The sequence below is a fragment of the Muscardinus avellanarius genome (assembly GCF_963383645.1).
Source record: "Muscardinus avellanarius genome assembly, chromosome: 21".
In the NCBI taxonomy this organism is placed as follows: Eukaryota; Metazoa; Chordata; class Mammalia; order Rodentia; family Gliridae; genus Muscardinus; species Muscardinus avellanarius.
The window spans coordinates 7657887-7672017 of record NC_137807.1 but is presented as its reverse complement, the minus strand read 5'-3'; the positions used below and the strand labels follow the sequence as shown (position 1 = coordinate 7672017).

Genomic DNA, 14131 nt, shown 5'->3' with positions numbered 1-14131 from the left:
AGATAACTTCCTCACCGCAAATATAAAATCCTATGCTTAAATTTTAAAATGCTCGGCCAGCTATGGAATACTGTGCGTATTTAATGTCCACCAACGACACCTGTCCCCATCACCTCTATTCCCCTATTCCTGACTAGTCTGGCCCTCGGCCTTGTGACTTCCTCATAAACCACCTTCTTAGAACTTTCATTTCCACTATTTCCTGAAACCCATACCTTGAGCTACCTCCATCCCCCAGCCCCCTGCCCAGTGAGCTCACCTGAGAACCTGCCTTCACCTAACCCACGACAGACGCCAGCGACCTAGGGACTATGGCCACGAAGCTTCCTTGGTGTCAGTTCCCATGGCAACGGGACAGCTTGCCGACTTCCTGGAGGGAAACCTAAGTGGGATCGATGCGCCGTAACATACGAAGCTGGCCAAGATCAGGTATTTCTGTTCCAGGTGCAGAAACCGCTGGCCGTAAGCTACTGGCAGAGATTGTAGGCTACAACGCAGCAGATGTGTCTGGACAATCAAACCCTTGTTTGCTGGTGAAAGACTTTGCCCCCGAAGTCCAGGGTCAGAACATAACTGCAAAATGGACAGCGATTCAGTGCGATGACACAGTAAAAAGGGCAGGACGTGAGATCCTGGTGCAGGTGCGGAGCTGGCATCTCTTTCTTTTGCAGGCTCAACAAGACAGCAGTCATTACAGCCCCCAGTGGGTGACACCTTCCAGCCACACCTGTCTCAAGCAACTCTATGGTCAATGGACGTGGGGAGGGCCGATGGTCATCTCGTCTGTGCAAACGGCGGCCACTGCAGTCTCGTCCTTCCTTCAGGAGCCAAAGCAAGAGGAATCTGGGTAAGAAGACCAGGATGTCTCGACCGGGCTGCCGCCGCCTGTTATCAGTTACAAAAGTCAACCTGTGATGCTTTTACTGAAACTCTCAGTGAAAGATGATTGACACGCGAGGCAAAGAGGGCCGCCTCTGGAGAAGGCACTTACGGTAGAGCATCGGCAAGTCCCACTGCGCGGTCAGGACAAGCGGGAGTCCTGCCGGCACCGCGCCGCCCGCTGCGGCCTGAAAGCAGTGGCGTTAAGGAGCCACGGTCTGCTGCTCTGTCCTCAGACGCACTGTCCCTCCCTCCCACACATCCATCCTGACAAGACCAGTTTTCCCTAGTGACAGTTCGGAATATGTGCTCAAAGCTGGAAGAACTGGTTCAGGGGCTTCTTGAAGGCTCAGACTGGCCTGCAGCTTACCTCAGCTACTGGAAGCTTCCCAGGTCACGAGCAGCCTGACGCTCGCTGACCAGAGCTGGCTCCCACCGCACTGGCCATGACTAGCTGGGACCGGGAACCCCCAGTGCACTGCACCCCACTTCACGCCCTCCTCCCGAATCCGGGCTGGGCCCGTGGCCTGTTTAACTAAGAAAAAGCAGAGGGAGGCTGAGGTCTTTCCAGGCCTCAACCTGAAGAGGCCACTCCTGCCTGGGAGTGCGTAGGCGCGCCAAGCTGCTGTGGCAGAGGCCTCCCGCCCTGCTGGCCGTGCAGACGCCACGGAGGAGGGGACGCTGTGCAGAGAGGAGCGCGGCCCCGTGTCCCAGCCAGCCTGCCAGCCACAGGCACAACAGCAGAGCCGCTCGGGCCGAGGACGGGGACGGCGTCAGCCACACTGGGTAACGGAAGCCCCGGGCACTCAGAGATGCCTGTCTTTCTAAACACAAAACAGTCGCTCAAAAGCAAAGAAACTACGGCAGCTACTTTCCCATCACAGCCTGCTCTGTCAACAGCTGAGCAGTACCTGGTCATCACACCTCTTATCCGAATTCTTACATTTCCATGAGTTTTCCCCTAGGACTTGGTAATGGTGATGCAAATGGTAGACAGTCAACTCCTGACAGCCTCAGACACTGGCCGAACAGTCATTGGCCACAGAAGAAGCCACCAAAGTGAACTGCCCGCCACTGTTAAGTGCTACCACTGAATGTGCCCAGAGTCCACGTGCTGGACGCGAAGCCCGAATGCATCGGTGCGCAGGCGTGACCTCGAGGGGGCTGGAGTCGCGAGGGCGCCGCACCCCAGCTTTCTCTGCTCGCCCGCACCACGGACACCTTGCGCCAGGTCACGATGGAAGGCCCTGAGCAGCGTGGCCCCTCAGGCCTGGCCCCTCCAGGGCGGAGGGGCAGCCTCTGCTCGCCAGAAGTGAGCCGGCCCGTGATGCCGTGCCAGGTCACGTACACAGACTGCGACGGTGAGTGCGGGCAACCGCAGTCGTCTCACTCCTCCGCCACGAGGCCGGCACCGAAGGTTTCCACATCAGGTCTTCTTCCAAGTGTCACGCCATCCCCCACGAAGAGAAAATACTTAAACTGCCGAGGTCACAAAAAGGAAAGAAAATGCCTGTAACTAGAATTTGAACCCCCATGATCTGCGAAATTAGCACAATTGAACTTTCTCCTTTTAAAATAAAAATTCTATAAAATGTAACACTGTCTACATTGTAGAGATGATTTCTTCTTATCTGAGGAAATGGACTGCTGAGTTAGAATACAGTGGTCTTTAAATGGATTCAGATTTTGCTTATCAACAGGTAGTCAAGCACAACACGAGCCTTCCAAATCCAAATTCCGTCTTCACATAAACTTTCGCATCTGTTCTTGATCTTTTAGGGAGAGGGTGAAAGTCCACATCTAGAGAAGAAATAAATAAATTAGAATTTTTTTTTTTTTTTTTTTTTGGTGGTACTGGGGTTCCTGGAAGCCCTTCTACCTCCGGGCTACACTCCCAGACCTATTTTATATATCTGAAACAGGGTCTCTTACACAGCACGGCTGGCTTCGAATCTGCGTGATCCTCCTGTCTCCGCCTCCCAAGCGCGGAGATTACAAGCGTGCGCCACCACGCCTGGCCAATAAATTAGAATTTTAAAAGAACATACATCTAAAAGCTTGGCAAAGTATGTGTTTGTGCGCACGCATGCGCGTGCTGGGGACAGAACCCTGGGCTTCCCAAGTAATTCGTAACTGTTTGCAAAGTATTCCATAACTGCTTTTCGTTTTGGTTTGGTTTGGTGCAGGGGATTGAAGCCGGGGCATTCTACCTGCAAACTATACCCCGGCCCTGTTTTATTTTTATTTGGAAACGGGCTCACTGAGCTGCTGAGCCTTCAGAATCGAATTTTACAAAAGACTCTCTTTGTTCTCACCCTATACGTTCTTCTCCAAGCTGGATTTTGCCTACAGTTCATTAAGCATTAAAATCAAATGCAAAATTGTGCAAATGGTAGATCTACCTTCAAATAGTTTTTCAACTGGAGATGTAGCTAGTGCTTTGAGTCCCATCAGGATTTGTCTGGTCTTGAAGGCCAGGTGGGAAGAGAACTGGGTATCCAGCCTCCCGTCCTCCCGGCACATGGCCAGTGCTCCCCGGCACCGACAGACCTTGCCCGGCACAGCCCGGCTAGCAGCTCTGTCAACGCCGCAGGAACATGGCTCTGCTCTCCCTACCACCACCAGCCGCCTTCTGGCCTCACCCCTTGTACAATTAATTCTGCATTTGATTTTTAATGCTCAATGAAGTGTAAACTAAATCGAGCTTGGAGAATGACGTAGAGGGCAAAGACTGGGGAGACTGGTCTGTGCAACCCGACCCGGTACACTTTGCCAAACAGTCTCAACTGCCTCCTTCAATGTGCCACAAATCATAGAAACAGTTCGTCAAGAGAGCGTTGGCTTTTTTTCCCTTTTTTTGTTTTGTTTTCATGGTACCAGGGGTTGAACCAGGGATATTCTGCCTCTGAGCTACAGCCCCAGCCCGATTTCATGTTTCACTTTGAAACAGGGCCTCCCTCAGCTGCCGAGTCTGGCTGCAGACCCACGCTCCCATCTCGGCCCCCCCAACCCCCCGTCCCGGGGCGCCGTGAGTTGGGCGCCAGAATCCCGGTACCTCTCTGGCCGAGCCCCAGCTGGCCTCATCGGAAGCTCTTCTGCTGCTGCAGCAGCCCCACGTTCTCGTAGACTCGGGCACTGTCTTCTCTCATTCTGCACAGGAAAAGCAGCACTTACAAAGCGCAGGCTGTGCGGCGCGGACTCACCCGAGACTTGGCACTCGCCACATTCTCTGGGAACAGACACCTCCTGCCCCCAGAGCCGATGTTCCCGGAACGGATATGACACGACACACAGCGGTAGCCTACGTAGTGAAGAGGCAACAGGGCCCCGGAGCCCCTGTGCGCCCGGGGTGCAGAGGGCTGTCTCCAGGCGGGCGGGCTCGGGGTATGTGTGTGGGAGGATGCAGGAGGCGGCGCCTGGGTTAGCCTATGAAGGAGACGTGACACGTACGTAAAGAAACCACTGTCGTTTCCAGTATCGAAACAGGCACAAATAGAAGCCGAGGCGAGAGCACAGGAGCAGCCGAGCCACGGCTGATTAGCGGGCCTCTGGGGTTCGGCGCAGGTCACCAGGAGACACAGGCGTCTCGGGGCCTGGTGTGGCGGGCCCAAGCACCAAAGACCCAAGATCAGAGCGCTCCAGGCAGGCAAGGAACCCAGCGGCTGCAGGTGCCGGCCTGAGAAGGGCTCCAGATGGGGCGTCAGAAGGCAGAGGCCTGTCAGCCACAGGCCTGCTGCTGGCGGGCGGGGGCTGGAGCCCGATCTGTCGCCCGGCATGGGAGGACGCTTTGGCACGGGAGGACATTTTGCTGGAGTTTTGGTTGCACTGCAAATTACTGCAGGTCATAATTTAAAATATCAACTTCACCAGGTCAGCCCACTGGGACAGAAAAAAAGCAGGCAGGGAAAGGGGCAACTGGGGAGGAGAGCACCGCTGAGGGAAAGGGGCGACTGGGGAGGAGCACACTGCTGAAGCGCAATTCCATTTCAATGTAAAACAGAAAGCGGATGTAAATACAAGCCTCTGCCTATTACCAAGACCTTTAGATACCGGTACTAAAGCCAGCAGGGCTTTAAAAATCCACATCAGAAGTCAAGAGAGACAAGACTCGTAGGGGAAAGTAAAAAGTAAATGTTATACTGGAGTGACTTTAGAATATATAAAAAATAACAACTTCCAATCGCTAGTCACATGATTGATTTCATAAATGTTTTCCTATCGTGTTTTGATTTAAACAAAACTAGGCAAAGTTTTTCTGGAAAGAACCAGAGTAAAAATTTTAGGCTCTGCAGGCTTTCTATACATTTCTTTTGTCTGTTGTTGGTTTTTTAGTTTCTTTGGTTTTTTTTTTTTTTGGTAGTACCCGGGATGGAACTCAGGGGCATTCTACCTCCAAACTACACCCTCAGCCCTATTTTTTATTTTCTATTTTAAAAAGGGTCTAGCCAGGTGTCGTGGCTCACGCTTGTAATCCCCGCGCCTGGGAGGCGGAGACAGGAGGATCACACAGGTTCGAAGCCAGCCTTGCTGGCCTAAGAGACCCTGTTTCCAAATAAAATATAAAATAGGTCTGGGAGTGTAGCCCAGAGGTAGAAGGGCTTCCAGGAACCCTAGTACCACCAAAAAAGGAAGAAAAAAAAGGGTCTATGTTGAGGAGGGCCTCACTAAGTAACTGAGGCTGGCCAAGAACCTGTGATCATCCTGTCTCAGCTTCTCAAATATTGGGATTACAAGCACATAGCACCATGCCTGGTTGAATCCAGGGACATTCTATCTCTGAGCTATACCCCCAGCCCTTTTTTAATTTTTGAAACAAGGTATGGCTAAGTTGCTGAGGCTGGCCTTAAACCTGCAATCCTCCAGTCTCAACCTCCCAAGTACGAAGATTTCAGACATGTGCCACCATGCCTAGCTTGTCATATATTACTTTTTAGAATATTTTTTGTTGTTTTTGTTTGTTTGTTTGTTTGTTTGTTTTGGTGGTAGTGGGGATGGAACCCAGGGGCTTTCTACCTCCAGGCTACACTCCCAGACCTATTTTATATTTTTTTATTTGGAAACAGGGTCTCTTTTTTTTTTTTTTTTTTTGTGGTACTGGGGTTCCTGGAAGCCCTTCTACCTCTGGGCTACACTCCCAGACCTATTTTTACATTTTCATTTTGGAAACAGGGTCTCCTAAGCCAGCGCGTGCAGCTGGCTTCGAACCTGCGCGATCCTCCTGTCTCTGCCTCCCAAGCGCGGGGATTACAAGCGTGCGCCACCACGCCCGGCTGGAAACAGGGTCTCTTAAGCCAGCTGAGGCTGGCTTCGAACCTACGCGATCCTCCTGTCTCCGCCTCCCAAGCGCTGGGATTACAAGTGTGTGCCACCACGCCCGACTTAGAATATTTTTGTTTAAACTTGGCTTGGACTGCTGACCCCTGGTTTAAACACCCAGAACAGATCCTTGTTGGCTAGAATAAATCTCCAGGTCCCAGTTGTGCTGACACATAAGCAGCCACAACAGATCGACTTCTCCACTCAAGAATCTTGACACGGCAGAAGCAATGCCTCTTCTGTGTCCTCTCGTAACAGTCCCCACTCCTGCAAGAGGAAATTGGGTTCTTCTCGGAGGACCACCATCTGATGTGCGGAGCATCCCACAGAATCCTGCCGAGCAGAGGCCAGCCATCGAATGCAGCTAATGAAGACGTATCTTTGATGCCCTCGACGCGACCCACAGACACTGCCAGCCACAGATCCGCCAAGCGTCGGGCAACAACAGTGTGAGGTGAAAGGCACACGCCGCTGCAAGGACCTGCAGTGAGTGGGCTCAAGTCTTCTTACAGCACCGCGATCAGGTAAGAAGCGCCTTCATCACTACTTACTCTGCACAGGGCGGCGTTGGGGTGCAGGGCGGCAGGGGGCTCTGGTCACCGCTCGTCTGGTCTGCCAGGGAATACTTAATATTGGTATATTCGTGACCTTTCCTCTTGCTTTTCTGAAAGTTGCAAAAGTACAGAGGTAAGAAACAGACTTTTTAAAAAGAATAAAGCAAAAAAAAAAAAAGGCATTTTGCTAAAGCAAAAAATAAATAAATAAATAAAACAGGTAAGATCCTTGAGAATGCTCCTATGAGCTGAGCACGGTGGCACATAGATGTAGTCCCAATACTGGGGAGGCTGGGACAGGAGGCCTCCATCAAAAGCAGAAGTGACTGGGATGTAGCCCCAATCCTCGTACGCCTCAATCATAGCTTGAAGTAGCCCCAGCAACTTAGCAAGACAAGCAACTCAATCAAAAATAAAAAGGGCTGAGGGTATAGCTTGAGTTCAACTCCCAGTACAACCTCCCCCCAAAAAAAAGTGAGAGAAAGAGAGAGAACACTGATCTGTCAACCAAACTGCGAGAAAATGCACTTACTCAATGTAAGTACACCACATGAGTGAAAGGTCTGCTTGAACTGTGTAATTCAAAACCAGAGAGTCGTATACGACCACTTACTACACTGAACCAAACACGCCTGGCCTCCGAGCTCTGAGGGATGCACGCTCCCTGTGCCATGCCGGCATCCAACATTGCAGAGCTCATTTGTAATCCATCTCATGATTTTCAGGTTAAAAGCCAGGAAAACGGCTCCGGAAGCACACTCACTCCACGGAGACGCGGCACGCAGGCAGGAAGGATGGCGGCGCTCTTCCAGGAACCACAACGCCGCCTCCCCCTCCACCCAGAAAAGACCCCAGCACGTTTAAACTTTGTTTCTTTAATGATGCCCTAGGGTAAATAGGCAAACAACAACAACAACAACACAACTAAAAACCTCCTATGAATGTAATCTCAGCTCAGACGTGGAAGGAATGTGTCTGGTAGGACTCCTGGCTGGCTGAGTGGTCACCTTTCCTATTCTTATATTCACCTAGCCAACAGCCAATCCTAAAAACTGAATTCATCAACGGGGCATCGTGATATAATGCTGCCTTCGTTTTAGGATTGCTTGAGGCAGGACAGAGAGCAAAAAGGGCTAGGAATACAGCTCAACAGGACGGTTGTATCAAATACTGATTGCTGGGGGAGGGGATCCCATCTGCGGCAAGAGGAAATCCAGTCCCATCGCTTTTGGTGCAGGCTTGGTTAGTGAAAGCAGGACTAACTGGCAAGTATTCAGTCACAATGATAGGGCGCTGTTAGGATTAGCTAGAGAATGTCAGAGCTGACCTAATGAAGTCGTGAGGGATGCAGTGGACTCACTGGTAGGAACCCAGGGGTGTTCAACTTTTGAGCTATAATCCCAACCCTTTTTATATTTTATTTTGAGGTTGTTAGGCGGTTTGGGTTTTGGTTTTGGTAGAGGATTGAACCCAGAGGCAGTCTACCTGCAAGCTACACCCCCAACCTGATTTTCTTTCTTATTTAGAAGCAGGGTCTCACTAAATTGCTGACAGCTTCACTAATTTCCAAGGCTGGATTGGAACCTGCCATCCTTGAACGGTCTCAGCCTCCCAAGTGCTGGGGTTACGAGTGTGTGCCACCACACCTGCCTTATATTTTATTCTGAAACAGGCTCTCACTAAGTCCCTGAAGAACCTTGCTAAGTTGTTAAAGCTGTTCTTGAATTTGCAATCCTCCTGTTTCAGCCTCCCAAGGATGGGATTAAGGCGTGTGCCAACACAATGAACTTGGTATTCTTAAGAATGTCCAACAGAGGCCAAGCTTGGTGGCGCACGCTTGTATTCCCAGCACTTGGGAGGCTGAGACAGGAGGGGCACAGTTCGAGGACAGCCTCAGTTACTTAATGAGACCCTTTGCAACTCAGTGAGACCCTGTTTTCAAATAAAGAATAAAAATAGGGCTGGGGGTACAGCTTGGAGGTAGAATGCCCCTGGGTTCCAACCTCTGTGCCACCAAAAAAAAAAAAAAAAGAAAAGAAAAGAAAAAAGAATGTCAAACAGAACAAAGGAATGTAATCTATTCATATGGTGAAATAATATGCAACAGTGAAGAGGAACAAGAGGAAGTGTGTGTGTGCATCAAAACAGATTCCATAACAGTGTGCGTGGAAAACACAAGCTGCACAACAATAAGACAGCAGGATACCAGCCGGGTGAACATCCCAAACACATGAAAAAGTGTTACACGCTGCTTAAAGAGGTTTGTATTTAAAAATGTAAAAAGAAGCCAGGTGCCAAGGTGCACACTCGTAATCCCAAAACCTGGGAGGCTGAGACAATTAAACCGCAGGTTCAAAGCCAGGCTCAGCAACTCAACAAGACCTCCAGCAACCTAGGGAGACCTTGTTTCAAAATTTAAAAGGCTGGAGATGTCGCTTGGAGGTAGAATGCCCCTGGGTTCAATTCCCAGTGTCACAAAAAGAAAAAAGTAAAATCAAAAGAAGCCTAAGATTTTTTTTTTTTTTTTTTTTTTTTTTTTGTGTGTGTGTGTGTGTGTGTGTGTGTGTGTGTGTGTGTGTGTGGTACTGGGGTTCCTGGAAGCCCTTCTAACTCCAGGCTACACTCCCAGACCTATTTATATTTTTTTTATTTTGGAAACAGGGTCTCTTAAAGCCAGTGCGGTTGGCTTCGAACCTGCGCGATCCTCCTGTCTCCGCCTCCCAAGCACAGGGATTACAAGCATGAGTCACCACGCCCGGCAAGCCTCAGATTTTTAGCACTGGAATCTTGATTTAAGAAAGAAACAAATTTTAGCTGGGCGTGGTGGCGCACGTTTGCAATCCCCGCGCTTGGGAGGCTGAGACAGGAGGATCGCGCACGTTCAAAGCCAGCCTCAGCTGGCTTAAGAGACCCTGTTTCCAAATAAAATATAAAAAAATAGGTCTGGGAGTGTAGCCTGGAGGTAGAAGGCCCCTGGGTTCCATCCCAGTACCACGAAAGAAAGAAAGAAAGAAAGAAAGAAAGAAAGAAAGAAAGAAAGAAAGAAAGAAAGAAAGAAAGGGAGAGAGGAAGGAAGGAAGGAAGGAAGGAAGGAAGGAAGGAAGGAAGGAAGGAAATAAATTTTAGAAAGATACAATATAGCCAGGTCAAGGTGTTAAGAAATAATCTTTAGAAAGATACAATATAGCCAAACATGATAGGAAACAATCCTTTAAAAAGATACAGTGTAGCCAGGCAGTGTTCCACATCTGTAATCCCAGCTACTCTAGAGAATAAGGCAGGGAGACTACAAATTCAAGGCCAGCCTAGGCAAGTTAGTGAGACTTTGCCTCAAAATAAAAATAAAAAGGGCTGGATGTAGCTCAGTGATAAGAATGTTCCTGAGTTCAATCCCCAGGATCTCCAGAGAGAGGAAAAGAAAGACACAGTATAACTAAAAATTAAATATCAAGGGGTTAGGGATATAGCTCAGAGGTGGAATGCATATCTGAATTCAAGAGACCCTGGCTTTGATTCCCAGCACCACCCCCAAAATAACTAATTCATTTAACTTAATTTTAAATGAAAGACTAAAAGAAAATATTATCTTAGCCGAGTGTGGTGGCGCACGCTTGTAATCCCAGTACGTGGGAAGCTGAGACAGGAGGATCGCACAGGTTCGAAGCCAGCCTCAGCTACTCAGTGAGGCTCTCAGCAACTTAGTGAGACCCTGTTTCCAAATAAAAATATAAAACAGGTCTGGAGGTGTAGCATGGAGGCAGAAGGCCACTGGGTTCCATCCCCAGTGCCACACACACACACAAAAAGAATATTATCTTAAAACTTATTCTGAGCCGGGCGTGATGGCACACGCTTGTAACCCCAGTACTTTGGAGGCTGAGAAAGGAGGATCACAGTTCGTGGACAGCCTCAGCTACTTAGTGAGGCTGTCAACAACTTAGTGAGACCTTGTTTCAAAATAAAAAATAAAGATAAGAGTGGGGGTATAGCTCAGAGGAGAATGCCTCTGGGTTCCATCCCCAGTACCACCAAAACAAAAAACAAAGAAAAACCTTATTCTGAAGCCAGGGTAAGTGGCCCATGCTTGTTATCCCAGTACTTGGGAGGCTGAGAGAATGATCACAGGTTTAAGACCAATTTGTCTCAGCAACTTAGCAAAACCCTATTTTTTTGTTTGTTTTTTGCAGTACTGAGGATGAAACCCAGGGACATCCTACCTCTGAGCGACACCCCTAGCTCTATATTTTATTCTTTTTTTTTTTGTGGGTCTGGGGATGGAACCCAGGGGCATTGGACCTCTGAGCTATACCCCCTGCCCTATTTTTCTTTATTTTGAAACCAGGTCTCACTGAGTTGCAGAGGGCCTCACTAAGTAGCTGAGGCTGTCCGTGAACTATGATCCTCTGGTCTCAGCCTCCCAAATGCTGGGATTACAAGCGTGTGCCACCACGCCCAGCTTATATTTTATTCTTTATTTGGAAACAGGGTCTCACTGAGTTGTAAAGGGCCTAAGTAGCTGAGGCCATCCTCGAACTGCGATCCTCCTGTCTCAGCCTCCCATGAATACTGGGATTACAAGCATACACCACCACACCCATCTTGCAAAACTCTAAAAAAAAAAAAAAAAAAAAAAAACAGGATATGGTGGTGTACACCTATAATCCTACTACTTGAGAGGAAGGCTGAGACAGGAGAATCACATGTTGAAGGACAGCCTTATCAAGTAGTGAGATTTGCATCAACCTATCAAGACTGTTTCAATAATGAAAATAAAAGCCAGGTGTTGTGGCGTAAGCTTGTAATCCCAGCATCTGAGAGGCTAAAACAGGAGGATTGGGTTGGTAGACAGCCTCAGCTGCTACTTAGTGAGGCCCTTTGCAACTCTGTGAGACTGTGTTTCCAAATAAAGAATAAAAAATAGGGTTGGGGATGTAGGTTTGAGGTAGAATGCCCCTGGGTTCATCCCTAGAATCAAAATTTTAAAAAATAAAAAGAAAGAGAAAATAGGGCGGGGGGTATATCTTAGAGGTAGAATACCCCTGGGTTCAATTCCCAGTACCACACAAAAAAATTAAAAAAGCCAAATAGGGCTGGGAGTATAATTCAAGAGGTAGAGCACCCACTGGTTCAATCCCTAGTACCAAGAAAACAAAATGAACAAAGATATCCTTATCTTGAGCCAGGCAAGGCGGCACAGGCCTGTAATCCCAGCCCTTGGGAGGCTGAGAAGGAAGATCGAAAGTTCAAGAAAAGTATAGGCAACTTAGTGGGACTCTATCTCAAAATTAAAAAATTTAAAAAGTCTGACAATATGATTCAGTGGTAGAAAATACCTGGGTTCAATCCTTAGAACAAAAAAAGAAAAAAAAAAAAAAGCTTATTCTAAAGTTTGAAAATCTTAACTCATTTTAAAAATAAAAACATAGCCAGGCATGGTGGCATACACCTGTAAACCTACAACTTGGGAGGCCAAGACAGGAAGACGGCAGGTTTGACAGTCTCAGCAACTTAGCAAGGCCATCTGCAATTAGTAACACCCTGTTTTAAAAATAAAAACTAAAATAAGGCTTGGGCTGTAGCTCAAAGGCAGAATGCCCCTGGTATTAACCCCAGTATCACAAAAAATAAAATAAAATAGGAAGGAAGGAAGAGAAGGAGGGATAGATGGGTAGATAGATGGTTGGATGGATGGATAGAGAGGGAGAGGATCTAAAAATCAAGTGTCAAGCTGGGAGTGGTGGCGCACGCTTGTAATCCCCGTGCTTGGGAGGCGGAGACAGGAGGATCGCGCAGGTTCGAAGCCAGCCACGCTGGCTTAAGAGACCCCTGTTTCCAAATAAAAAATATAAAATGGGGTCTGGGAGTGTAGCCCAGAGGTAGAAGGGCTTCCAGGAACCCCAGTACCATAAATAAATAAATAAATACCAAGTGGGTTAGCCAGGCATGGTGGCACACATATGCCCACACTTGGGAGAATGAGATAAGAGGATTACAGGTTCAAAGTCAGCCTCAGCAACTTAGCGAGACCCTGTTTCAAAATAAAAAATAAAAGCAGCCCAGAGATAGAATGCCCCTGGGTTCAATCCCCAGGTCCAAAAAAAAAAAAAAAAAAAAAAAAAAAAACCCAAAATAAAAATCAAGTGGATTTAATATCTTTAAGTCTTCCCCCCCAAGCACGTGCGAGCACACACACAGAGGAACAGACAGCTGTGATCTTCAGGAGAGAAGCGCAAGCTGTGCAGGAAGGAACGGAGCCCCCAGGCCCAGGCCACACCTGCTCCTCTTCAATCCTGCGCTGCAGTGTTTCGATGTAGTGCTGCACGGCCATGTAGATGAAGCGGTACTGCGCCTCTGTCTGCACCATCCCTGACCTCTGGGACCGCACCATCTGAATGGTTTTGGGAACGTCGATGTCACAGTCGACGCCTACAAAGTAAACACCATGAAACAGCAGGAGACACCGCAGAGCCCAGGCGGGGTTGTTTCACACACAGCTTTTAGCAGACTTGAGGAAAAAGAAGAATCAATGTTCACTGCTCCAGCCCGACTCCTTCCCGGGCTCTGGCGTGGGGCTTCTGAGCATCCCTGACGGCAGAAGGCCGTGGACAGGGCTCCCTGACTTCCCAACAGCCTGCCCGTGGCTGGGGGAGACAACACTGCACAGGCCACTGAAGGCCGCAGCGATGGGTCGCAGTCTGTGCCACGAGTTCAAAGAGCCATCACTTGGTTCTCAGGTGAACAGAACACAAGTGGAAGCCTTTGGCCCAGATTTTATGCAAAGTTTTTCATTCCAATTCTCCAGCACTCTTTTCCTGGCACTCTTCTTTCGTAAACTACAAACAGGAACCGTGACGTCTTGCCCTCCCAGTGACCTACCTTTCTCTCTGATGATGTCGATAAGGATATCAATCACAATGAAGGTCCCTGTCCGGCCAATTCCAGCACTGCGGGCAGAAGGACAAAACGGGGAAGTGGAGTCACTCATGGGGTTTCGGACTCAAAACCAAGCTATCAATATTAACGGAAACAATGTCCGCTCTTGTTAGTATTTATAAGATGGTTTATTTATAGCTGCAAACATTCTAGCAAAGAGCACAGGGCTTTGTAGCCGGCTCGGCCCACACTCAGTGCCCGCTTCTCCAGTCCAGCGCCGGAGGCAAGTTCCTTCTTCCCTCTGACCCTCTGTCCCCTCGTTGTGAAATGTCTCCTTGAGGGTTGGTGTGAGGCTCAAACATGAACAGTTCTAAAAAAGCGCTTAGCTCAGAGGCTGGCACCAAAGGAGTGCTCGATCAAGAGCAGCTTTAAAAAAAAAACTGAACAGGGTAGGCCTGGTGGGGCACGCATCTGTAATCCCAGTACTCAGGAAGCTGAGGAAGGAGGAT

The 14131-nt window shown here is 48.8% G+C and overlaps 1 protein-coding gene across 1 annotated transcript in view; it reads right to left on the bottom strand.

Annotated features, from left to right (window-relative positions):
* Positions 1-3959: 3959 nt before the first annotated feature.
* PTPN11 (protein tyrosine phosphatase non-receptor type 11) overlaps positions 3960-14131 on the bottom strand; it is a gene marked incomplete at both ends in the record, with an annotated part of 54388 nt that continues 44216 nt past the window's right edge. The window contains 4 exons of the mRNA XM_080717764.1: positions 3960-4029; positions 6747-6859; positions 13024-13175; positions 13626-13693. Of these exons, the coding sequence (XP_080573890.1) occupies positions 3960-4029; positions 6747-6859; positions 13024-13175; positions 13626-13693 (403 nt within the window). The remainder of the gene's footprint in view (positions 4030-6746; positions 6860-13023; positions 13176-13625; positions 13694-14131) is intronic.